The 27,965-nt window shown below is 41.4% G+C and overlaps 1 protein-coding gene across 3 annotated transcripts in view; it reads right to left on the bottom strand.

Annotated features, from left to right (window-relative positions):
- The window catches only part of scube3 (signal peptide, CUB domain, EGF-like 3), a 72,539-nt gene that overhangs the window by 27,110 nt on the left and 17,464 nt on the right, over positions 1-27,965 (bottom strand). For all 3 annotated transcript variants that reach the window (XM_038722106.1, XM_038722107.1, XM_038722108.1), the window contains exons 3-6: positions 24,292-24,417; positions 16,002-16,136; positions 4,305-4,451; positions 2,767-2,883 (exon numbers count right to left, since the gene is read on the bottom strand). In XM_038722106.1, the coding sequence (XP_038578034.1) occupies positions 2,767-2,883; positions 4,305-4,451; positions 16,002-16,136; positions 24,292-24,417 (525 nt within the window). The remainder of the gene's footprint in view (positions 1-2,766; positions 2,884-4,304; positions 4,452-16,001; positions 16,137-24,291; positions 24,418-27,965) is intronic.

Below are 27,965 nucleotides of genomic sequence, written 5' to 3'. Positions count from 1 at the left end.
CACATCTCGCTCTCTTCCTGTGTGTGTGTGTGTGTGTGTGTGTGTGTGTGTGTGTGTGTGTGTGTGTGTGTGTGTGTGTGTGTGTGTGTGTGTGTGTGTGTGTGTGTGTGTGTGTGTCTGGCATAGTGTGGCCAACTCCTCAGATGATTGAACTCCTGAGCATGTCTGCATCTGCCTGCTATTTGTGAATGTTTATGATTTGCTGTGCTAACAGTGTGAATGCTTCCACATGATGGCTGCTCCTTTCTGATAGCTGAACTTACTTCATACAAAGACATTTTATGCACAAAATAAACCTGATTTTGTTAGGACTGTTTCTGTCAATAATCTGACTTTTAAGTTTGAGCAGGCGATTGAACAAATATCTCTAAGAGTGTGTATGCTCGTGTGTGTGAATGAGAGAGAGAACAGTGCATGTGTGCCATCCTTAAAAGCCCTGCTGACACTAAAGTTCCTACCTACAGTCTGCAAAGTATCAACAGAGGTGAGATAGGAAGGATAAAGAACCAACACTTCCCAACAGAGCAGCATGTAGCGTATTATTACAAAATGCATGACCAAGCCTGGGTGCAGAGAGACACCACAAAATGAATGAGAATGTGGCAGAAAGCATATGAAACACCCCACAAGATGGATTGAACAGTGAAGCTACAGCATTCTGAAAGAGCCCACCAGACTAACGACAAAGCCACTGACAAGGGAAAAGCTGTTTTGTAATCATGCTCAGTGTTCCTTTTGGATGAAGTATCCAGAGACTCAATGAATCATCAACGTTTCCAAATCAATAGTGAAGCTAAACAGGAGTGGATTTTCACTTTGTGTGGTTTCTATGGATACCCACAACACTCTATACATCATTAAATATTTCCAAATGCAGTGGCTGAAAAGTAATTATCACTACGTGCCATGCAGACAGTGAGTAAAAATATAACAACCCCAGCAAGCCATTTTTATCTTGTTTGTGGCATTTAAGACTGTTTAATACTTAATTCAGGATTAGAATATGAGTTCTTGGTTTCAAGAGAAACCATTTGTTTTAAGCTTTGAAATAAATAAAAAAGTATTTCTTCAAAGCAGAGGTAGCATTTGTATCTTGTAACAAGTCATATTTATCAAAACAAAAACAATACAAAGAAATTGCCGGAGGAATAAGGTTATTGTGTTAAAACCTTGCACACCAACTTCAAATATTAATGTACACTGTTGCAGTGTTATAAAAAAAACAACCACGGTTTCATGATGCCTTGCTTTTAAATATATTTTCTTATGGTGGAAATCCTACATAGTTACAGTCCTAGTGCACCGAAGTGGTGCCTTACTGAAGGTCTTCCAACGTTCTTGTCACTCACTCTCCCGTCAGTGGTTCATTTGGCAGATTGTTTGTTTTATTGAGGTTTTATTAGCTAATAGTGTGTCTGGGAGATGGCGCGCCCCCGTGTTGACCACAGAGCAGCCCTCCCTCCACCTCTGTAACCCCAGACTCAGAGGGGGAAATCAGAGATTTTAACTGGTTGACTGCTTCCTAATCTGGCACACCAAACGTACATTTGCTCTGTCTAGGGAATAAGACAGGCTAAGACATATAATTTGGATGCGGTCAACTTTGTGGCATCCCCCGGGCCTAGCAGGCTACAGCAATAATGACAGAGTGGCTGACCAGACCTTGACATAGGTCTGGCTCTCATCAGGGCTGCGGTAATAAAGGGGATCCAGAAACAGTGAGCTAATCAGCCGCTACCCAAACCAAGCTCTCAAACCTAACAGCCACTCAAACCAAGCAACCACCTCACCAGTCTGCTCTACAGGCGGAGTTTCATATTCTATGACTATATTTGTCTTCCAGACAATAAAAATATGTCCTGTCCAACTAAGTGAAGCTCCCATTACAAATCAATGTTACTAACATTGCAAAGTGCACGCTAAATTGGTTTAAATGGGTTTGTACTGTATTCAAAAACTTTTAATGACACTTTAAACAACTTTAAACACGGGGTAAATAGCCGCATAAAATAAAGGCCTGTCTGCTACACGTAGTGTAATGGTCAATCTCATATTTACACCTGACTAACTTTATAGTTAATGTTCCATGATTGTCATTGAAATGTTTGCAATTCTGCATGACTAAAACGCAGTCCGTACATATATATCGACCTGTACTTTGACTGTACGGCACCTGCAGGTCCCATCTGATGGGAAGCTGCCCTTCAGAACGGTTCAATATGCTTGAGTGGCTGAATGATTTTTACTCAACTTAAGTCAACTGAGGCAAACACTGATAAATGCCAGTGGAAGGTTAGGTCAGGTGTGTGAGTTAATCCCCAATGGGAAGCAACGGAGGAATTGACCCAAGGGCTAATAGAAGGTGTGCGTCTGACTGCATGGCTCAGAGACAAGAGAGGAATAGGGAGAGCTGTTGCACAGTGTTCATTGAAGAAGAGGAGGAGAAGGAGGAGGAAGAAGAGAAGCCAAAGCAGATGCAAGAACAGAGAGGTTACTGGAGCAGCAGCAGTTGAAGAAGAAGGGAAAAGCACAGTGGGTGGTAGCCTTTTGTCCTTGTATGTCACAGATCAAGAGAAAAGGATCAGGCGTACAGATACTGTAACATGGCCTTTATTTCAACTTGCATTTAATCGCTATAAAACTCATTTCAAACATTAATTACATTTGCTGTCGGAAATTGCACACCGAGTTAATTGTTTGTTGTTCTACATTTTCTCAGCCATTATTTCTTGCCCTTGGTAGTTGTATTGGGGTGAGATGACTCACCTACACAAGTCTTTCCATCACTGTGCAGGACGAACTTCATATGGCACGAACACTTAGGGCCGTGGTCTGTCTCCTCGCAGATGTGCTGGCAACCGCCATTACCATAGTTACAAGTCACTATCAAAGAGCACATAGTTAACATAAACTGTACACACAGGATAATACACATTTTTTTAGATGTTGCTGAGTTTTTTTTTTTTTTTTAAGTTGACAGCAGAGAGGTGACAAGAAATAAGGGTAGTTCAGACTACATTCAGTTCTCTGGCAGAGAGCTTCACGGAGACATACTGTACGTCAAGTTTCCTATTTTCAGAGTTCCTCAAAAGAGCTGGATTAATAAACTCACAACTCAGTCTCAACATTTTAACAGCATGGAAAATAAATGCTGAAAATCGCCTCACATTACTAAAGATGTACACAAACCACTGAGACCTCTAGATATCTTTCAACATTTCAGATTAAGGTCAAACTGTGTGCACCATAATGTGAAGATTTAGACTTAGATTTACACAATCACCACTTCAACTGATGAATCCTTAATTACATTAGTCACTATCATAGCTCTAGTCATTCTTTACTTCCCAGACTAAATGTTTTTATCCTTGTGACTAAATTGGAGTAGTGGAGGAACTGAGAGGTCACATTTTTTAAAATCTCCAACAGACCCGATGAGGAAGCCTTGAGCTAGTCTTACTCACTCATTCTAAGTAACTCTATATAAGAGCTTAACCCTACGAGCTTAATTTTAATGCATTATAATAATTCTGCAAAATGGGCAAAAACCTGAAAGTGAATACATTTATAATGTATGACATTTCTTACATACACAGTACAAGACTCATGTCAGTTATAAATAAGTGATGGGAAGAGATTTGGTATTAGTAGGTTCATGTGTGCGTCTTTGCAAATACATTAATGTGCTGGCGGGTGAAGGGAGCATTAACCTTGGCACTTTTAACACACCTGTGATGACAGAGTTAAAAAGAGTACAAGTGAGCCAAGGCTTCCACCGCCATCCTGTCTGCACCCTACCATCCCAGCGCCTTTTGCCCTTTTCCTGGGCTGTCACAGAAAAACTATAGAATAACACTTCTCCAATCCTTATCCAAACACAGACAAATCCCCGATCAGCCCTGGCCCCAACTCTGACAGGATGATCTCCGTTGCACAGCAACAGGAAGTGTGGGCTGTCCATCAGAGCAGTCCCCTTCGAGTAACCTCCACACTTGCCCTGGTTGTGTAAATGATCACTCCTTATTTGATAAACATGTTTTTCTTTACAAGGACTATACAGGAAATTAGTCATGGCTTGGTAATGCAACATAAATGTCAGTGGCCTACTTCAAATCTGTTGAAAGGCATTTGTGGAATGAGCGCAATTATCCATCATCGTCAGTTTTCCAACCCCGATCACCTTTTCATGAGGAGCCTCTAAATTCTCCTACTGATATGTGTGTGTGTGTGTGTGTGTGTGTGTGTGTGTGTGTGGGTACGTATTTCACAGAGGGGGAAGTATGCTTGAGGTTGACACGACTTACATTTGCAGTCCTTCATGTTACGGGTGAGCTGGAATCCAGGTCGACACTCACAGGAGATGGCACCTTTCTGCGTTTCCCTACAGATGTGTGCGCAGCCGTGATTCTTGTCCATGCAGGTGGGTCCCTCCTTTGAGCCGTCTGGTTGCGCTGTGAAGGAAACCGGGAGAGAGAGTATACCTCTTAACTGCCACACACATTAAACATGTTTTTTATAACTAAAAACCATTCAGTACAAAGAATGGTTTGGTTTTAAATTAAATATCACTCAGCTGGTAAGAGGAGTAAAAATGTTAAAATGCCTGTCACGCATACTGACCCTCAGTCAGATATATGCCTGCTGCTGGTGACTGACATGCCCAGCATGATCCAAGCACTTGTTAGAACATGCTCACTCTGCTCAGGCTATAAAAAGGAGGCTGCCAACAGAAAGGATAAAACCCCCAGCAGGAGCTGATCCCGTAGACCTGTAATTTTAATTGAGGTAATCCGCCATAAAGAAAAGAAGGGAGGAACACTGTGAAAAAAAATTAACTCCTTGGTTAAATTCTCCCTGCTGAGACCAAGATCAAAAGGGACTTCACAAAAAAGGGTGCACTTTTTTTTACGAGTCAACAACGTTGAAGCACTTCAGTAAGAATGTGACAAATCTCTAGAAACACAAAATGAATGCCTTTCATAAATTCATAAATTAAAGCTTTACTAAACCTGGCACCCAAAGATGCATAATTTCTGTATGATATATAAATGCTTGATGAAGAGATACAACAGACACCTAGCATGAATTTCTATGACTTGACCCTCGTGTCATGAATTATTACACAAATGGATGCAATTCTCCCTGTGCTTTGCTCTGCACTGTAATAACACCACTGCCTTTGCAGGAGAAGACTGATATTGGACTTATTCGTTGTGAAACCCTGACACCGCTACTGATACAGTGACAAACCCCAGCTCTCTGGCTCATTAAAAACCAAACAGATCTCCCTCCTTTTCCTTCTCTTCTGGTGAACAGGGAGGCAGTGAGAAAGAAGACATCTCCATTAATGTCTCATTAAATCTGCTGTGGCACTGAAGGGTGTTTGGAGGTCTCACTTTCTTAATTAGCCAACTTTTTTGCTATAAATGTAAGCATTTGCATATGTGTGCGTAAGTGCCAACACCTAGTAAAGCTAATGTAACCTTGTGCTCTCTAAAGTCCAAATGTAGTGTGTCGGTCTTGACAACCGTGTGCTGTCATATGTTCCTGCCTCGAGGGTTATGAGGAAAAAACAATCTCAGCTTGACAGAAATGGGTTTTCACATAATTCTATCCTTAATTACTTATTAATGTAGTTTAACTCCTGCCACCATAACCTCCTTTAACTATGCCCTCTTGTTTTCCACATGTTTTGCCAAGAACTCAACCTGCCCATTTATGTATTTCCCCTCGTGGCTAAAATCTATTTACATTCTTTCTTTACTTCAAGGAGCTGACAATGAGAGTGTGACAGACAATTCTGATCTCCTAGTTAAATACTTTCCATCACTTTAAGTCTGTCAACAAGTGTCACAAGGTCATCCAATGCTCTCAGACTTTCCTGCATGAGCTCTTGTCATTCTTGCAGACAGGTTGAGCCATCAGACACTAACTGCAGCAGCAGCCCTCCCTGCTACACAAAGGCTCAGCACTGAACAAACACTGGGCCGGCACTTGATGCTCTGAAGGCGAAAAGAAAAAGACACGGCAGTACTGGGTGAAGTCACCATGACTGAGCATCAACAGAGCAGCTGCTGTAAAGTGCTGCAAATTTCACAGCAAGTCACATGGATATTTAAATAGGATGTGGAATTCAGTGGTCCCTTTCCTTGGCTTTGTGTCTATCTGAGGCCAGGGCAAGAAACAGACATCTTTGAACTTAACAGAGGATTGAATATCCACCTAAGTAAACCCAATGGACTGAAGATTATTTACTAAGGTTGTATTATGCATCCGAAAACTCACTTCACTCCCCCTTTATTTTTATGCAGCCCCCTCTGCCCAAGTGCTACAGACCCATCCATCAATAACATGTCGGGCTGGGGCCAGAACCTGGGCCTTCATCTTTCTGAGGGCTAATAAAAGCCAAAGTGTTGACACAATGGCCCTTTTCTCCAAGCCATGCCCAGTTATCATCGAAAGTGTGCCGTTCCCTCTAAGTAGCTGCCAAAGGCCTTCAGTTTTTATCATTACTAAATGATGGGAAGCAGAAAGAAAAACCTCCTTCATATAGGAGGTTGATAGAAAAGTGAAGGGGAGACATAAATTTTAAAAAATGGATCATATGTGCCTCTATATGAAGAAACTCTATCACAGATCACTTTAAAGGCAGAGAACTGGACAGGAAATTGAGTCCAAATAATTGAAAAGGAGTCAAATAGCTACAGAGGGACTGACCAGAGTGGATTTGGATTTTCACAGCTCAACACAGACAGGCGTCATCAAAACCACTGCACTTACGGTAAAAAGGGAACACTGCAATTAAACAAGAACACAAGTGGGAGTGTTCCCTCTGCAAAGGAGCCACAACTTTATCCTCTCAGGACAGGTCGTGACCTCTGCACCAATACATTTAATTGCTTTCTTGCTGAAGATTAGATAAAATGATTATCACCATACCAACTTAGCCTAGCATAAAGATTTAGTTTGATTAATCCACACAAAACCTTGCAAAAAACAACACTTTGTGTTAATATTATATGTTCATTAGTGAGCTTTGAGGTGCTGGTAGGCTGATTTTGTTCCCTTTGAACACATAGCCGTTTCCCCCTGTTTCAGTCCTCTTGCAAAGCAAAATTCTAATATTTAATGTACAGATGTTAGAGTGGCGTCGATCTTCTCATCTAACTCTCGGAAAGAAAGAAAATGAGCGCGCATTATTTCAATGACCAGTTAAAGTTTGAATATCACAAGGCCATCGTGACACACCATCAGGTAGGGACCAGCGTGTTTTTACCACTGTTAGCAAGCTAATGTTTCCTTGAATGCAGTGACACAAAATGGATAGTTTTTGAAATTAAAAAGTGAGAAACAACCCTGCACCAGTTAAAGCTCCAAAGCGTTTGGTGAGGAAACACGACCCTGAATACATTCAATCTGGATTCATAATGGCAGGCAGTGATGCTGTGCTGAAAGCACAGTTTGTTGAATGTGGTGAAATCCTGTCACAGCCCAGTTTATTCCTTTGTCATGTAATTTTTCCCCCTCATTTATTTGGGAAGGAGGTCCTTGGAAATTTTTTAACAATCAGAAATGGGCCTTCAGTTATAAAAGGTTGAGAACCCCTGCTTTCATAGATCCAAATATCAAATTATTGCAATGATTGAACAGTAATTACCTTTCTAGAGTATTTAATTACATGCCTGGTGACGGGATGCATTTGTTGCCAGAAAATAATCATTAAAGTCCCTGAAAACTTGGCATCAAATCTGAAGTACTTCTCTGTAACATTAAATATCCATGACTAAATAAGTGTATAAGACTTAAGACAAACAATCAAACACAACGATTAAAAAAAATCTTTACTTATTATTTATCAGAGTTTAACAGTTGAAAACTCAGCTAATCAGCTTCATCAGGGCTGTGTGGGTATAGTTTGTTCAGATTTGATTTATCCCACTTCTAACCAGTGAGCTGCGAGCAGCGTAGTGAAAATAAGAAAAACAAAAATCTCTCATGTGAAATAACCAAAACAGTTTTTACTCTGGCAGAAAATGTATTTTCTCAATCAAGAAGTTGATTGAGAATCCAGGACTTTAAGAAAATGGCAGGCAGACACACTAGCCTTATTTTAGTATTAGTCAAAATGGTTGTGACCAGCTAAGATCTTGTAGAGCATGCTTAATATCCAGTGCTGACTGCTCCTATTCTTATCTAAAGTAACAACAGCAAGATCCTCTGGGATAAAGTTACCAGAGTATATTACATTTCGATCTCTTGAAACAGAATCAATTTGTCTCTCATTGAGTCAGTGGAACTTCAACTTAATATGTGAGATCGGCCGCAGTACTTGCAGGACACGGCATTAAGTGCAGGTTACACCACACAGCTGCTTTTCTGAAAACCGACAGGGCAGTAAAACAGAAAAAAGAAAATGAAGGTACATAAGGATTTACTGATGATGGCAACCCCTGTGGGCAAATCGGTCTAAACGGTTAGCTGTGTGGAGAGATTGATTGGAGGTCAAATCATCATCTAAGCCAGTGGCTGGCAATGTAAACTCTATAGCTTGTGAGCTAAGAATCAACAGGCTGTTTCTCAGAACTCTCGGAACCACTTACTACATGGCAAAATCTACTGAAACAGACACAGTAAAACATGCCTATCATGTAAGAAAAAAGGATTCTGTTGGACCACGTGTTATGCACAGGAGCTTTGAGCAAACACCTGCCTACCTAGAAAACAAATAACAGTAAACTTTCAACAGCAGGGAAGAGTTTTAACATGACATGCGGAACTACGCAAAAGAAAAGTTAACATGGGTGCTGTGGCTAAGATTCCGACTCCTGTGATCCGCGGACAAAAGATCCAAGGAGGCCACAAGTTCTTCACCACAGCACTGCAAGCGACCTCTTAAACCTGAAAACCATGTAGTGGAGAGACTGAAACAATGGGGCTGAAGTAGTGGAAGGCATGCCAAGGGTTTATAGTCTGCTCTGAGTGCTTGGGGAAGTGAAAAGAGGGCTCATGGTCCGTGCTGAGCTGCTGTCATACGTCTCAGAGGGGAGACGGTCCCCTCTCTGCTCGACGCTGGCTGGAGAACATTAAGCAGCTAGCTAGTGTTGGTTGGTTACAAACTGAAAAGAAGGGGCCTAAGCATGGAGCCACCACACTATTAAAGCAGCATTCCTTCCTCTTAGATAATGGGCCCTTAAAAGTTTTAACAGGAGGATAAAAATGTCAGTGTATGAAAAGGAGAATGGGAAAGGAGCTGAACCGGATTGGGTTGGGCAGAGCTGCGACACAGATGGTCAGACAGAGCAATGGGGCAGCCAGCCGGGTCAGAGAAGTAACTCCGTTCATAGAGAGAGCAGAGAGATTGCATCCAAGTGCTACCGTTTGGTCTGTTGTGCGAGCGCTGATTTTCTCCAGCTCCCAAAGGCCTTGTTGAGGCTGCTCATTTCACTCCCTTTTCTCAGAGAGCAGCCACTGAAAGCATTAACAACTGGAGAATAGAAAAGGCAGCAGAAGGCATTCTGGACAGATACATGTCACTGCCAAAGTGCTTAATGTACAACTTTTATTAGTACATGGTGCTCCTGAGATTGAAACAAAGCACATACTGTTACTCTATGTCCCAACAAGCCAAGCATGGTTTTCAAATCAATCTAAGCTGGTGAACACTTGAGGTATACTTTAAGTGAGTACTAGATATGCTTATGAAAGGCTCTTGAGAATCTTTTGGATTTCTGCTGCAGTGTGTGTAAGGGCAATGGTATACAAAAGTGTGTGCAGGTGTGCATACTTGCATTAATGTATGTATATGCATTGACACACAGGTGTATTTGCATAATGTATGCATGTTGCGTCTGCCCATCTGTGTCACAGACAGTTGTGCAGCACCTGCTGGGGATGTGCCACTCTCCCCTTCACTCCCCCTCTCATTCTATCAAGGTCACCTCACTGTGCAGTCCCAAAGGAGCCAGGCATCCTCCCAACACAGCAGCAGATTACAGCAAAGCTTTCTTTAATAAAGAGATACAAAAGGTATGATATACAATATGTTATTACAGAGCTACATTCTTTCCAAAATCAAAGGGAAAGGCAGCTGAAGAAGACATCTGTGTCTGCAGAGCTCAGTCTGGCCCACTGGTTAAAGCCATGACAGCCAAGTGTTTTAGTGGAAAAACCCCACTGGCACTCAGGCAGTCTGCAGCAGCATGCTGGGCTGGCCGGTTTAGAGATGGCCTTCAACAAACCCACGAGCAAAAGGGATGCCCGTCTCAAATGAGGTATGGAGAATTCAGTGGCAAGGCAGCCAACATTTGCTGAAGTCCAAGCCACTGATGTATATTTGTTTAAGGGTGGGGGGTGAAGGGGTGGGGCACAGGGCTTGGTAAAGTCTGGACAAAGAGGGAAGATAATTTAGAAAAGAGACAGAGGGAGAGACAGAAAGAGAGAGAGAGGAGGACAGGCGAGGGGTGGACAGAAAAAGACAAGAGGGTCAGGAAAGTGTTCCGTTTGTCTTAGTCACTGCTGCTGGACTAACGGAAGAGATTTAATAGATAGCAATGGGAGCATGAGGCGTTCCCTTCACTCAACTTCCCTAGAATAGAAAAAGAGCCTGGTTATACGGTTGGGCTGCAGAGCAATGGAGCAGCGACTTCTACACTTGTAAAAACAGTTCTGTGGCAAATGCACAGACAGGCAGGCAGGCAGGCCTGCTGAGAACCAACAGGGGCAACCGTGTCGGCTCCTGCACAGTGGGACAACCACACAGCACAAGATATGAACAACCCATACATTTTTCTTTCGAAATACAAATAGTTAATATATTAATTGTTAATATATTTGACTTTTCAACATTAAACACAGCATCATTGGAACAATGGAAACTGGGTCTTTAGCAGAGCGTTACTTCATGAAATTAAAACATTCAATAACAGTCTGCTAAATGGATATTACACTGCAAGAAAGAAGGTTATTTTTATCCATTTACGATAAGAAAAAACAACAACAAAACATGGTTCAATGGCCGTGTGCCTGATTTCATACAGAAGGAATGTCATGGCTGGATTGCATAACTAACTGATTATATGATGCGACCATTTATTATGGATTTGATCACATTTATTGGAAAATTCCTTGCACTGCCGCAGTTCAGGCCGGCACAGAAAACACATATCCTGAAGTCAGCATGCCACGGTCTGTATCTGAATGCCTTTACAGAACATGTCTGAATGTGCCTCCAGCAGGATTAAATTGAAAAGTTGCATGTGTGTGTGTGTGTGTGTGTGTGTGTGTGTGTGTGTGCGCGTGCGCGTGTGTGTTTGTTTGATTATGTCCATCATGTTCATATTTTAAAGTGCGAGAGACAGAGAAGAGATTTGCTGCACAAGGGGCAACAACCTATTTGGTAAGCTAATGAAAACTGTAAACACAGGAAGAGGTTCTCATTGACAATGTAAACATTTCCTTGAAAGACAAGGCCTACTGTGGAGAAAAAGAGCTTGTATCCACAGTTAGGTGACAAAAACAATGAGACTAATATGAAAAAAATGGTTCTTTCTAAAACGGTGACATTAAAGCGAACAAACATTTCCAATAAAGTGAAACAAAGATATATTTTGCACTTTGATAGCTTTCCTTTGTGACTGCAAACCTTGCTTGCTGTTAATCTATGTTTAATTTGTTTGTGCACGTTGGAGACTTGAGTACGGTGGCCTATTAACAGATTTCTTCCAGCAGCATAAAGTGGCAGTAAAGCCCCGGGGCTCATGTAATCGAATCTTTCTCTGCAATGAGCTTCAGACTCAGGAATGCAATCATCAGACACCTTTCTACTATCCCACAGCATTCCACTCAATGCCAGTCACACTGCCATATTGAGTGGCAGAGTGACTTCTCGACTTCTTGTTAAAAGTTTCATCTCTCTACATCTCACTTCTTCAGCTGTACAGCCACACACTGATGAGTGGTCTTGCAAATCATATAATCATATTTTGTGTATTTTGAACTGAAGACAATGGGAATGAATGCAAACATTTCTATATGTGACTTACAAAACAGCCCATCAGTGCACACTTAAGGTAATTGCCCTACCGGATATTCAGAAATGCCCAAGACTAAAATTATGGATGTGTGGGTTGAGCCTAAAAATTCCAGAATTCCAAAGTGCTGGATCCCGTCTCACGTACATATAGTACGTCCCTCCTATATAAAAGAGACAATAAATCAAACATAAAGCAGTGGAACCCTTCTTGACCTAAATGGCATTCCTATCAACCGCTAAGCACCTTGGCTGGCCTTTCAAAGGCTTCATTTCTTGACTGGGAGAAATGTTTGCGGGGAATAAATGAACTGTTACATTTTGTCCAGCTAGACGATGGAGCCTTCATTTGGCCAGAGTTATTCCTGTTCAGGGGGGCAGGACTAATAGAGACAGGCCAGCAGCAGCCTTGTCATTAGCTGAGAGGTTGGCAGACCCCTGCTGCCTAATTGGCACAGGTTCACTGCTAACAAGGGCTTCCTACCAGCAGGGGAAACAGACTGTTAGCGCCATACACTGCAGTGACCAGCTCTCCACTGTCCCCAGAAAGACTCGCAGAAGTTGCCCAGGGAACACCTGACCCATTAATGAAAGAAATGGAAAGCTGATGTCTTTTTAATGAGAACAATAAAGCTCATGAACAAACGGCACCCCAGGCTTTGCTCTTGAAAAGGAGCCTCAGCAGAATGGATGGAGGGTTGCATTTAAGCCGAATGGGCTAGGAGATTAGATCAGTTTTAATTTTTGTAATGATTTTCTTTTTCCCTGAGCCACTTGCGTATAATTTTTCAGTTAGCGAGGAAAGTTATTTTTGCAAAAATTCTGCAGGGTTATTGTCCAATAACGCGGCGGGCCACTTTCTCACTACTTCCATTTTCTTCAGACCCACATTGTTGTAATAAGAGCAGTAATAATAAGCAGATGAGTAGTTGTTCTCTCTGTTAGTCTTTCAAAAATAATGAAACAATGACAGATGAGTGAAGGAAGTTTGTAGATTTATGGCAGCTTTAATCTCTTGATCCAAATGGGTCTCATCTGGAAGCAATAAAAACAACATTTATATGAAAATGGAATATTGACAGGAACTGAAGGCATTTTATCATGACAGAAAGATGAGAGAGGAAGTGAAAGAGAGACAGGGGGAGCTTGGCAAGACTGGATCTCTGTTCACAGTCCGCTTCTGACAGCATTGCTATAGTAGTAGTGCTTTGAAACACATGATCCAGCTTTTGCCTCCACTCAAATAACACTGCGTTTATGAAATGTAAACATTGACAGTTCACTAGGCCAGACAGATCTCATAAACTATACTTCCAAGAACCTCGGTTCACCATCCAGGGGACTTAGGAACATCACAGTCTAATGACTCCCAGCACGAGAAGTTATCTCACAAAAGACAGAGGAGAGATGAGGAGGGCAGAGATGAAGAGACACTTGGATCCTGCTGGACATGCTGTCAGGGCTTTCTGAATGAGGAGTGCTGCAAACCCCGGAAAGCAAAAAAAATCTGTAACACAGTCCCAACCCCAAAACTGGCAGAGCTAAGAAATCTGTAGACAGCTGGATAATTTACTCCTTGAATAAACGTGTTTTGTGATAGCGATAACAGCTGTTCATCCTTTTTAATGTTGCTTTTCTGACTTTAGGAGAAATCTACCAAACAAAGAACAGAAGTATTGAACAGTGTAACAAATGTCGAGCAGAGCAACAGCACCACACAAAGCACCACAAGTAACAAAATCAAGGATATTTATATTCAGTCAAAAAACCCAGTGACCTAAATCACCAGCAGCCAAAAGTCTCAAACTAAAATTAAAATTCAGATTTGCTAAGAATTTAGTGGTTTGTGTTTGTTTTGAAACTTATTTGGTCAAAATTGTAATTACCAAAAAGAAAAACACTACGGTTTTATTTATTAGTGTTACATTAGTGTTCTCCAGTAATGTCAGTAATGTAACTTGATTGGTTGAACATCTGTGTGGGCGAGCACTTAAAATAGTTTGGCATAGAATTTCAATTCCAACGGTAGGTAATTAACCAGCTGGGAGCTGTTGTTATCAAATGTTTAGTTCCACCTGTGATTTGAACATTTCCTATGTCAGACCAAGCCTCTGTATATTAGTCTGTAATTGAAAGTCTGACGACAGAGGGTGTATGCTATATAGATTGTTAAGCACATGAGGGAAATTTGTGATAATGGGCTATATAAGTAAAATTGACTTGACTCCGTTGTGATTTAAACTACAGAGTAATGTACGGTGGTCAAAGGTTTTGACACTCTGGTAATTTGCTATAACCACAAACCCCGCCATTAACAAGTGATAAGCTGAGTGTGCAGGAGCTGCCGATGACTCAGCAGCTGGTGAAATAACATGTCTAGTGGGCTGCAGTGCTAACGTTAGCAAGGTACGCTAACTGCTCTAATGGTGCGTTTAATTTACCTCAAAAGTCAGAGGTTGGAGCTGGGAATGATGTCACACCCAAGTTGACAGCGTTCCAGTACAACAACAGATTAAGTTGGATTAAGATAAATTGGAAAACCAAGATTGATGCCTCTGGCAATATCAGCTGATAACAACACATTATGTGGTATTTTGCACATACAAACACTGTAGCAACATGTCATGTCCATAAGTTGGACAGGACTGTGTGTATGACACAAATCAGACAGAAGTGTGATAAACAGCATATTACTACAGCTTCCACTACTGCTGATTCCGGTAGCAGCCATCTTGGATTTTGAGGTCGGGGTTGGTGTTGTTCTCCCAAATTTCCGAGTTGGGAATCCGACTTTAGGGGTGGCTTCAGTTGAACTATCCGACTGGGAACCCGGAAATTCCGTCTTTCCTGTACAACTGTAACACACCATAAACTTTCCAAGTGGCAGGTAGTTCTCCTGGCTTGCTTTTTTAATGTTATAAAAAGGAACAGACAGCTGAAATCAGTAACAGTTAGCCAACATATAGCTTACACTATGTGGGCTTACTGAAGAAGGGAAAATTTGTAGGATTTTAAAATGCTCATCAGTAGCTCACCATGGACATTGACAGTCTGTCTCCTAGCAACACCAGATCTCTGCTGTCACTCAACCATGGGTTGCCATGGGAAACACCCACCCACAGGCCTTACTCTGACGGTTTCCACAAATATGTCCAGAAACAGTTTTATTAGTATTTATTAAATATGCTGTAGTATCATTATTGTTTAAACACATTCAAAATTCAGTATTGTAGGTTGTTTTAACAAACTAGAGTCGATCTGAACCACTGTGCTGTTCATAGACTTGTAAAATTTAGCCACTATAAAGAAAACAGCTACAAGACACTGTGCATAGCAGAGATATTTTCCTGACAGCTTTAAATACAGCTGTGACGTTATAAATGTCCACAGTGCTCCTGTGTCTGATGAGTAAGCCTCAGAGCAGGTTGGCTCTGTACCTTCTCCTGTCACGTCTCTATCAAGGAATGCTCTATAAACAAGAGGTGTGTCTGCTCCAGGCTACACCTTTAATTGTTTTCTCTGCTCACAGACCCCCACAGGACACTCTTAAACCACTGATACCTTAAAATGCTGCCAAGCACTAGATTGGTTCAATTTAAAAGGTTAGGAAGAAAACAAAAAGAGATTTATCCCCCCCACCCCCACCCCCACCCCGCCTTAGACTGGAGACACTTAACTTTGCTCACCTTTCATTCAGGCCTGTTAGGACAGATCCTATTCTCAATCTGCACAACCCATTATATTAAAAAATGCCTGGACCTGAACATTTGTATGTTACATAAAGCTTCATTATCATTCTAATATTACTTAAAGTAATGAGCTTCAACACGTATGGTCAAATCTAACCAAAAGTCAAACGCACCATCCACTCAACAACATGCGTCCTGCTATTGTTTGTGTGTGTGTGTGTGTGTGTGTGTGTGTGTGTGTGTGTGTGTGTGTGTGTGTGTGTGCGCATGTGCGCATGATTAACCTTTAGGCCTTTGGATACAGGTGTGCTGGTTGTCACTCAGGAGGAATCCTTCTCGGCAGCGGCACTCATAGCTGCCCATCATATTGACACAAATCTGTTGGCATCCGCCGTTGCCTTCTGAGCACTCATCCACATCTGCAGGGAGACAGACGCACAAAACTAAATTAATAACATCACTTCAAGACAAAACAAACACTAGACAGATTATCGTTAGTCTGAAGGTTGACTGGGATGAGATCACAACCCATTTAAAGGACAAGTAGCTGTAAATCATAATTAAACAGAGATTAGGAGAGTAGGGACACACACACATACTGTATCCATTTAAAAGTATATTAACATAGTAAGTAGAGCAAAAGTGATTGTTTGTGTGCATCATATATTATGTTATACATTCATTTAAGTGTTTTCTATGTAAACATCTTCATCTGTAAAGAATTAATAACTAAAGTTGTCAAATAAATAGTGGCGTAAAAGTCAGATTTTTGTGTATATACTGTAGTAGCAGGGAATGGAAATACTCAAGTGCCTCAAATGTGTACTTAAGTACAGCACTTGAGTAAATGTACTTAATTGGTTAATTAATTCATGTGCAGCACATAATATGATAATATAATATAGAAAAACCTGATGAATTTCTCTACCACTTTTTTTCTGACTATCTGACAGAAAAACCATTCAGATTCAAAAGTGCCTCTGTTCCCCTCCGAGCATAACTGAAATCATTTTTCACTTCATTTAAATTTATTTGAAACAAATTTAAATCTTTAAATGTTGAAACTATTCACTTCATAATCAAGTACAACCACATAGGTTGTGGTTTGAGTGCAAATGTCATACAAAAGGAAAACACAAGGCACAAAAAAAGTGTTTGGATATTATGAAAAGCCAGTGGAGCTTGTCTTAAGCTATCTGAGGAGGCCGTGCCTGTCTTAATGGTTATCTGACATGGCAGCACACCAGAGAAAACCTCCAACTGTGCAGCACTAAGCCATAAAAATGCACATGCAGCACAATCTCCTGGCAAGCAGGAAACCTGATCCATCTAGGCCGCCAGAGTACCTGCTGATGACGAGTGTCTGTCAGCCCCATGATGGGAGGAATGCAGGGAGAGGGAAGAAGAAGAGGGTGAGGAAAAGTAGATATGGAAAGAGGAGAGAGTGTGAGACATGCGGGGGGTGAATCCACCTCAAGTGCATACAAAGACAGAGCATTTACAAAAGTGTCGCCTGAGGCCTTGTCCTGCCACGGGGCAAGAAAGGGAAGCTGACCACAAACAATTGCTGACTTCATTTCCACTGATAATGAATTGTGCACTTCCAGCTGTTCTCTCCTAAAGGCAAAAAATTTATTTTTTTCTCCACCCAAATGCATTGTGGGACTCAACAAAAGAAACAAAAGAACAGCAGTGGAACATCTATAAATCTTTTTGAAATATTTCTTCATTTTCAAAATGAAAGATCTTGTGCCATGTCATTTTTTGCTGCTTTTATTTGCCTGGCGTGCTGCAGAGCTTCGTGGTCTCTGCCTCCCCTGTGCGTGACTGCACTGTGGCTCTGGAGGTGACACTCCATATTCCCTCTTCCCCCGGAGACCTGGGCTCTGTCCCTCACTACCAACCACAGTGGAACCTTATCCATCCCTCTGCTCGATGCATCAATAATCCGCTGTATACACAAGGCTTTTTTTTTTAATAAACCGTCATGCGAAACTAATTTACTGTCTATTTGTCCAGTCTGAGAAGGCCTGTAGATTAAGTTTCCTTTCTAGGGAATTCTCAGCCCAACAGAGAAATTGAACTTCACTCTGTCCTCTTCTTTCTTCTTTTTCCACACAAAAATGCATGTGGACATGTGGATTCACCAAACGCACAAACACATGCAGACTGAGCTCACAAAGTGGCACCTGGCAAGACAAAAACCTCTGGGGTTGATAAGTAGGTCAGTGGCAGGTAGCACACATCTTTGGCTTGCCAAGTCTGCTGTCCTGTTCTCACATTCCATCGGCATAACTGTGTCTTTCCTCTAAAAACAATGTGTCATGTCAATTGAGGTCGATGGGAAAAGAGTCACTCTGCAGCCAGGTGAAGCAGTGCACTGTTAGAAAAACAAAAAAACTGCCCTGCAAAGTTAACATTTAGACTTTAAGCCAGAGCAAAGGGAGGACAGTTTGGAAAAAATAGTTGGGCAGGCTTTCAATCAACTGTGTGGCTGCCTTGGTGTTGACCTCATGGTCTCATCTCCCCATCATGAAAGTGGCAGCAACAGAAAGCAGACCTTTGAGCGGACGAAAGCTGCCAACGACCTACAGCTGCACCTTTGCAGATAAACTGTTAGCAGGCACCAAAAACCCAAACTCCAGAGCTCAAACGGGAAAACATCCTAACACCAAGTCTCTCTCTTTCTCTCTCCTGCTCTCTCTCCCTTTCACACACAACCTCAAAAATTTAAACATGTAAAGGCTACACAAATACAACAGTCCTTAACGCATGCACAAAATACCCATGAGAAATGCAACCAGCCTCAGAGGGCCTTGGGGAATTCTCTTTCCATACCCTCAGCGCATCAATGAAGGTTTCATTTCCTGATTCCTTCATCCTTCCAAATGAGGCGTCGCCTGTCAGTAGATCTCTCCTGTTTAAATAGCTCCCATAATTGCCTGTGTTGTGTGCTGGGCAAGGCTAGCGTCCAAAGCAAATATTTCCAAGCGGAAAGGGGTTCTGGCATGACCAAGAGAAGTGCTCATGTTATTTGGACTTAAAACATTTTTAAAAAATTATCTTGAGAGGATGGGGGGGGGGGGGTAGTCTTAATCAAGTTAAAAGGGCTGCCTCACTTCTGAAAAATGAGACTTGTCTCGGCTCTATCCTTGCTTCACTCGAGGAGACGAAGGGAAAAGGCAGGTTCAAACGGAGAGAGATTAAAAGATTGGTTGTGTTTGCGGAGGCCATGTCCGCTGGTTTCTCAGATAGCCTCGACTGTATATATAACATTTGGCCTTGCGCAGAGCTTTAGAGCCATGTAAACATGGTGGTTGCCTTGCAGCAACTCCTGAACTGTTATGTTGGAGAAACACTCAACTCTTTTGCTCTCCTTATTTTTAAAGGTTCAACAACTTTGGGGGCTTTTTTTTTCATTGCAGAGAGGGAGACTACTGCTGTCTGTCATCATAGCTGTCCATGCATCCATCCACTGCTTGGCTTCTGTTGGGATCAGACAGAACGGTCTCTGTGGTCTAGACAGACCAGAGACAAGGAGGTGAGTGGACGGACACTGGCCTCTTTGGGCATTTGGTTTACAGGAGTTGAAGAGGCAGACACTCTTTAAAAAGACAGCAAATTGGAGCCATGTGCAGCGACAGGCAGCAAAACAGCTGGTGGACTGCAGGGGCCGACCGTGCTGCTCTGGTACATGTGCAGGCACCAGTGAGGAAGGAGTAGCACATGAACAGCCAGCCCCAATTAAAACAAGATCCTTTCTTATTTTAAAAAAGGATTACAGGATTTCCTCTTTTTTCTCAGTGCTGTGTCAGTTCAGTGACACAGCACATTTCTTCACCCACTTGAATGAATAGGCACCAATGCGCCAGGTTTGAACCCTGCCTGAGAGGATAACTGAGTGCACAGACGCTGAAATTGGCTTTGTGTTAACAAACATTCAGCCAGTCTTCACACGTCAGCTGAGAGTGTATAAATGGATATGTTGCAGGAAGTCCTGATCTTTCATCTGCCAAACACACACTCTCTTAAATAATAGAAGTGTGGGCAACTATTGTGAACTGCAAGATGATGCATTTAGACACTTACAGTATTTAGCTTTGAACAATTTATTAGTTCCAGCACTTCCTGTCTGCCTGATACACTGTATTTAATACAGCTCACTGATTCACATCTGCTAAGCAAATATGAATACAATCTCTGTTTACTGTTGCGTTTCATTCTTAAATCAGCAGCAAGGGTTGATTTTTATGGTATTACATAAACAAAACTAATACAGCTTTGATTGAACTCAGACTTTTTTAATTTAGGGCCTGTCTCCCAGGTAACCATTTTGGGTAAATAAGCACAGGCTTAGATTCCACGTCCAGTTTCTCACCGAGTTCTTTCCTAAATGAAAAACTATGAGCTAGGATCATGCTAAATGGTACTTCTCCGTTCCTCCAAAACAAGTCTGGAAGTATTTTAAAAACAAAACCCCAGGATAAGTGTTTGGGTGGACAGCGTTATGCCAAGGAGACAAGAGGCGCTGCGCTGACGTCTGACGGCTCCCAGTCTGCTACTTGCTTACATCCCTAAACCCAGTCTCAGGCTTGAGTTTCCCCCAAAGCCCTGCCAGTGGGCTCAGCTGGAATTGTTCATTTCATGGTGGATGGGACTGAACAATCCTGAGAGAAAAGAGAGAGTGTTGATATAGTCTTCAGGAGCCAGCTAATGCACCAATCTCAAATCCGTCCCTTAACTCATCACTCCGGCTCCTCTCCTCTGAACTGTGGAGAGACTCTCCTGTCCAAACCCGATCCATGCATGTCACAACAAAATCAAAGTGACTTTGAGCTGGAGAGGGAGAAGGGTATTTGCATCTGTAGCAGGAAAGTGAGGAGGGTCGCCAATGCCATAAGGAATGCATTTAAATGCGCAGCAAAAGCTCTGGAGCAAATCAGGGTGACGCCTTTAGATGGCTACTTTTTCCCCCACCAGGACCTGGTCAATAATACATCAGTCTGAAACCTCCTGTTTGATTAGCCAACCTTACAACATGATCCCAAAGGATTACAAGAACAGGGATACAGACTCGGGCCAGGCGACAACTCAGAGACTTTGTGGTAGATGACAGATGAAGCTTTTTCTGAGGGACATGCTTAGTGTTATTGGCAAAAAACCCAAAACAATGTCACTATACAATTACAGGCATTAGCAAAACACGAAACAGTGTTAACTGACCTTCAGAAGCTCAATTCAAAGCTGTAATGACATTGCTTTTTGTTACAGATCATGTTACGTCTTTGGGGAAGGTTAAAGTAAAAGGGCATTCATTTCCCTATAAATTGCACAGGGAATTGAGCTCTGCTGAATCAATACAAACCAAATCATTGTTGGTCAATAGAATCAAAGGAACATGGCCTATTATTTCTGCATGTGCGACCCCGAAATCAGTTAACTAGCAACATGTATGACAAACAGAGCATAGCGTGGTGAATATATAGCAAACAATGCCATGACAAAAGCTCATCCTTTACAGCATGTCGGAGCTCCAACAAACATCTGTAATGTCCATTTCAAGCCTGCTTTTGCTTCTCCCAGTGAGTCACACTCAGGCTGCATGCAAGTGTGGCATTTCCACTTTATGAGAGCATAAAAAATATCTTTATTTGTGTCTTTTAATTCCAGATAGACATAAAATGTTGTGATATGTGGTTGGACAGAAAGGGAATATTTGTGCAGATGCTTATGACATTAAGCTACTTGAGAGAGTTTAATGAACTAGCAATGATAATAGGGTATTTGGGTTTCTGTAGGACCTCAAACAAAACACACAGGTCATAAATGTGGGGACGGTGGTGCTACAGTGGGGAACTAATAGCCTTCCTGCATCTGGTTTTCATTTTAAAGAGGATGTGTGTTTTGGATTAAATTGACATTGATTCCTCTGTTTTTCCTAAGACTAAAAATCCTTTACAGCTTCGCCATGAAAGAGGTGTGGTGATTAAATACCATCCCTCCCTTACCTCTGCGAGATAATAGTCATGACAGTTATAAAAGATGTAATCAAGTTCTTATATGCTTCACTTCTTCTCTTCAGTGAGTATTGAGAGGGTACAATAGCTCCCTGTGAGGTAAATTATACAGTGAGTGGCATTTCACTCACGCACAGACAGGAGCAGCGTGCTGTGCTATTGCATTGCTTCCACCTTGCTGACTCCCTGACATCTTTGTGGGGTGTAGGGCAGACAGGGGAGACCTCAGAAACCAGAGCGTCCCCGGTGAAGCGCACTAGGCAGCGTTCTGCTTCACGCTCCGCCGCCTTCTGCCACCGCCCAATGTCATTATGCTGCCAACACATCCAATTACAAGGAGCTGTGTGGCACATTGGCACGTGCAGCAGCGAGCAAACAAAGAAGACATCGACAGGCATACGTGTGCGCTGGCCGAACTCATGTACCTGAGCTGACAGTCACACACACACACACACACACACACACACACACACACAGGTGCCTAACTAGCTAAAGAATAGCCTTAGAGAACTGATAGCACAAAGTTAGAACAACACTAGGAGTTTATAATGCACTGTAACCATGAAAAGCAGAGGAAATAAATTAAGATGTGGGAAAACAACATAAATTCCAAAGAGAAGCACCTAAAAGATCTCAGACTCTAAACTCAGTGTGAACTTTTGAGGATCAGGTGAATGTCTCCTCCTCTGCAGCCTCGGGCACATCTGGTCTATAAGGGCTCTGAGGGTCTGACCTCATCTGGGAACCAGCTGCTTAGGTTCTCCGCTCCGGGGCCAAGGGGACTAATCTTTTCTCAGGGGCCAAAAGGAGCTTAAACCTGGAAGAGGAAGCTGGGGCCTTAACATCAAACCTTGGCTATACCTCTTCCTCTCCTCTCTTGTGTTTGCGCTGAGGATTATTTCCTTAGCAGAGCAGAGCGGAGGCATTAGAATGACTTTAATTCTCCAGAAAAAGAAACCTTTAGAGTCCTTTCAGGTCTCAGGGTTGAATTTGTACTTGACAGCTACATAAATACCATACTGTGTGTCTTTGCTAGGCTGAAATTTAAAACTCATTTAATAATTAATTCGATCAATGTCTTTACAGGAACATACGAGAATTTCTGAGATAGACCTAAAGCCTTCTAAAGAAATCTCTGCCCTCTTGCATACAGGTCATTTGCGGGAAAAACTGAGACATGACAGAAGAAGAAAAAGCTTGAAAGCACGCCGTGTTTCATCGTGTGTGTTTCACAATGAAAAATTATATAAAACGGATCAATGGAGGCAACTCTATTTGATGCAACAGCAGGAGCCACACAACCATGTATTGCAATTACACACCTGCACGCAATGCGGGAGCTGATCCTCGGCAGAGCAAATGATCCACGCACATCTAAACGCTGCTGCTAAATTGCTTGGAAAATGGCCCTGCTTTACACTGGACACAAGTGCATGAGCGAGGAAGAGACAGAGAGTGAGTGAAGAAGAGAAAGAGACAAATATAGTACGAGTGAGAGAAAGAGAGAATCTGAGACATGATGGCGTCGTCAAGTCACAACAGGTTTATAATTGATCTAAAGATGTGTGTTTTCCATTCCAGTTTACCTTAATCCCAGCATTACATGCAGTTCATCAAGTAAATGTGGGATTGACATGAGTGTGTCGCCTTGTGTGCCAGCATGTAAAAGCCCTTTCACTGTGAATCTTTGTTAAGTGCTGATAACTTTTTCTGTCATTGCTTCATCTTACTGTGAAATACGCTGTATCAAGTCATCGGTTACTTTCCTCTGCAACAAACTCACAGCAGCTACGAAGGTTAGCCAGCTTTCAATATCAAGCGAAATGCATCATTGCTAAGGTTGTAACAAGAGAGAGAGATGCTTTCTGATGAGCAGCATGGTCTGACTTTGGGGTTTCAAAACAAAACAAAGGAATGTAGAATGGGTGAATAGAGGAGAAGGACCACGACAGAAAGACAGAATTGGGGTGGGTGCGGGGGTGTCTATGTTTAGCAGCTCCAAGCAGCAGGAAGAGCAGTGTTTTCTTCCTTCATTTCCATAACCTTTTAAGCGCAATACATTCTCTGTGAGGTTAATAAGAATGGCACACTGGTGAAATATTAAACCATGGGAAAGTACCGTCGGCTGACGGCTCACTCAGAGCTCCCAGCTCAGGGTCAAGCTCTTCATAAATTCAGACCTTTTCGTCAGACTTATTTAAGCAATTTTCTTTTGTAAAAACACATTGGTAGACTACCTGCTATGCGAAATGAGGAAATAGCTAATATCTAATGCAGCAGTCTAATAACAGCTCAATTCAGCTGTGAAACATATATTACCATCCATGATGTGACATTATAAATGCAGAGAGAAGAATTTATGCAGCCACATGGGTTATGTCAGGCTGAGTTTGAAATTTGACACATGCAGTTTAAAGTACATGTTCTCCTGACAAAAGCCCCTTATACAACAACGTTTTCCTGCATAATTAAGTCAGCTGCAGAAAATGATAAAAAAAAAAACAGTCTGGACCACACACACACACACACTCACCCACAACAAGCAGCCCACACTCACCTAGACAATTGTGCCCATCATGTGCCAAGCGGAAGCCATCATAGCATGTGCACCTGTAATTTCCTGGGATGTTGATGCACTCATGGACACAGCCACCGTTGTATTCAGTCGCACACTCGTCGACATCTGCAGAGAGAAGATACACAAGGATGTGAGAGCAGGTACTTCAAAACCTGAAGCAATCAAGATCCAGTTAGGATGTAGGAGCAGCTGGAAAGAAGTGGTTTGACATTTTGGGAAATATGCTTATTATTTATTGCATATGTAGCTACAGCTAGCCAATAGCTAACCTGTCAAAAGTTAACAAGATTTGTCTTCCAGCACCTCTAAAGGTCACTAATAAACATGTTATATCTAATTTGTTTAATCCAAACAAAAATTTAAGTGTGAAAATAAGACACTGTGTTTTATTATAGAAAGACATGCAGAATAGACAGTCATAATGGTATCATGACAATAATCAGAAATCCTGACAGTTATTTCTTATATCCTGTAAGTAAAGAGATTAATATTAGGGATGAAAAAGAATGAATTTAGTCTACATTGAAATGTAATTAAATTACAAAAACTACAATGTGTTTTTGACAGAGGTGAAGTACATGTCAATATCTATTGACAAAGTAGACTTTTTCTTGAGCCATCTCATCTTATGAATAAAGAATTTGCCAGGAGTGATCTAAATATTTACAATGAAATTAGTTTCTCTGTCAAGTAGTTTTCCAAATCTTTCCAGAGTTTCTCAGTATGTGGACCGTTAACAAACAGGTGTTCTATGGACTCTGTTTCTATATTACAAAAGCTACATTCCTGTCTGGCATCAGGGCAGTACTACAGAGACTTCTTTGTTACAGGGGTAGCATCTATGTTTAATAGTGAAGAGGATCTCTTTCACTTTAACAAAAAAAACTGGTGTGGTGTTGGCCATGATGTGTCCCAATTAACCTCATGGTGAGTGTGACTCATTTGAAAACACCTGCTGGGGTAGACTTCCTGTTCAGTAGTTCTCTTACGGTTTGATTATTAAACCTCTTATCATCATCTCAATGTGCTTACTATGACTAACTTGAGCCTTGTTGTCTACATAATGCAAGAGCATAAGAATTTCCTTTCATGTGCGGAATAGTGACTTCCTGGTCACGTACAGCCAATCTCACTGTGATGAGAAGACTCACTACACCCCTGGCCAAAGGTTTTTATAGATTCAACAGACGAGATATAATGTGTTAATTATCAAAATGTTTACGGTTGCTGGTAGATGAACTTTGTTAATTTCCTACAGAGCCAGGCAAGTTGGTTCCAGTCTTTGTGCTAAGCTAAGCTGACCAGCAGGTGGCTGTTGATGCATATTTACTGTACGGATATGAGGGAGGTATCAATCTTCTCATCTCACTTTTGGCAAAAAAGTAAATAAGCACATTTCCTAAAATGTCAAGATATTCCTATAAAATCTATTGCAATTAAGCCATTTGGTGCAATATAGAGAAATTAAAATGATCTGTTATGTTCTGTCTCTACTTTCAGAAGAGTGCTTCTGAGGGAAACAGGGACCAGACAACAGCTGCAGTAATTAGTGGGTTCACCTGTTACTGATGTAACTTGGGTATATCCCAGAACTTTGTTTTGTCTATTATGGATAACCAAGATTTTAGGTTATATTTAATATCCTAAAATTTGACAAGTTCCATGCCAAGACATCGCTTTTTCCCTTTTGGAATTTTATTGTTGGAGGGATATAAAAGCCTCTGAAACAGCATTCTGTCCAATGTGGGGTACTAAAAGCTTTCTACTGAGACCCAGAGAATGAAGTCAGTTGTGACTTTTGCAGCTATTCACGCAGTGGTGCAAAGTAATTTAGTACATTTACTCAAGGTGTCTACAGTACTTAACTTCAAGTTTGAGGTACTTGAACTTTGAGTATTTCCATTTTCTACTACTTTATAATTACAATTCAGAGACAAATAATTTTTTCCTCTGCTACTTTCTTATTATGGATAAAGATGAGACTTCATTGGTCCTGGAAGAAAATTCCCAAGCTACCCAGCGCTATACAGTATTGTTAAAATGATCTCCACATATTCATGCATCAATAATTATATATAAATATATTCAATAATAAAATATATGATTCTAAAATGGGCCTGCATTATGAGTACATTTACTTATTGTACTTAAGGTACAATATGTAAGGACTGAGATTACTCTCCACATGTCAAATTCATATTCCAAAAAGTGGTTAGGATATCACATAAGGCCATAACTGCTGCTAATTGCCATTTGCTAGTTAGCTTAGTTAGCCGTTCAGCTAACTTAGCGGTCTTATTAGCTGACTGAGTCCAGAATGGGCACCAGGCAAGCGGGCAACTGTTAAGCAGCCTCCCAGTGAACATAGTGGTACTGGGGGTAAACACAGTACAGTTATATATATATATATGCTAACAGAGTATTTCTGCACTGTTGTATAGGTACTTTACTTAAATAAAGATATGAGGACTTCATTCACAGTACAAGTACAAACAACAAAAAGTTGTTATGGAAAATTTTACTCTATCATGCGTATGTACGTTGTCGGAAAGGAATCTCCATGAAATCAGTTCTGGCATTATTGACGTCATAGGCTGACTTGTAGTTAGCGAAATACTGACCGTCAGACCAATAAATTAATCTAAACCTAAAGTTTATCAGACCTAGTAGCTAAAACTGAAGAAATGTGACACATAAATGAGAGAGCAGAGGCACAAAGATGAAGAGAGACTGCGGCTTGGTATGACAGCCTGAGTGAAGTCTGTTTTGGTTATGATGATGGTGGAGGCCCCGCATTCAGAAGACCCAGACATGGTGGATTGAGAACATCGTGCACTTCCACTCAGCACTTACTGGCCCATTTAGGGCCGATGATCCCGGTCGTTCAGCTCCTCTTTGAGGCTGTCTCACTCAGGGCTTAATTGGACTTGACAGCAAAGGGATGGGACTGAAACAAAGAAACACTCTCCTGCTCGCTGCATCTCCACTTCCCACACATCTCTGTCATTCCCCAATCACAGCACACAATCACTTGTCTACTTCTCTCTAAACCTGAAACACCCACCACATGATAACGCGCAAGTGATTTTCCTTAGCTTTGACTTTTCGTTTTATTCTATGCCTGTCACTTTCTCCTAAGTCAACTCCAAAGTTTTGTCTACAAGATGTGGATTTGAGATAGATAGAGAGATGTAATAAATGCAATAATAACAACAGCAGTTTTTAGTTTGGTTTACTGACAAGTTTCTAATCAATAATAAAAAATAATATAATGAGACTTTTTCAAAGAGATCCTGGACTTTTGTCCCTGCCGTTTTCACCGTCCAATAACCTAAATCAAAAAAGCTAACTATCAGTATTTTTTGTTAAGAAGACAAAGTAGAAAGTGAAAAAACTATACTTATTATCATTTCTTTCTAAAGCAAATATTTTAAAGGCAATAAAACAATAATAGCAAAAGCCAGCATTAAAAAAAAATGGATATCTAATTTGTAATTTTTAAAATTAAATGAGAGTGAAACAGATTTAAAAATAAAAAAATCAAATGACCTTCATTGTCATATTTTTTGCAATTTAAACTGGCCTCAGAAAGGTTTCACAGACTAAGATACCTTAAACAAAATTCCTTTTTTTTGTTACTATCCCTCAACAGC

Source organism: Micropterus salmoides, unplaced genomic scaffold, assembly GCF_014851395.1.
Source record: "Micropterus salmoides isolate LMB-PRFRI ecotype aquatic unplaced genomic scaffold, ASM1485139v1 Ms_hic_scaffold_16, whole genome shotgun sequence".
Lineage (NCBI taxonomy): Eukaryota > Metazoa > Chordata > Actinopteri > Centrarchiformes > Centrarchidae > Micropterus > Micropterus salmoides.
Note: the sequence above shows the minus strand (reverse complement) of the source record. Positions and strands in the feature narration are given on the sequence as shown.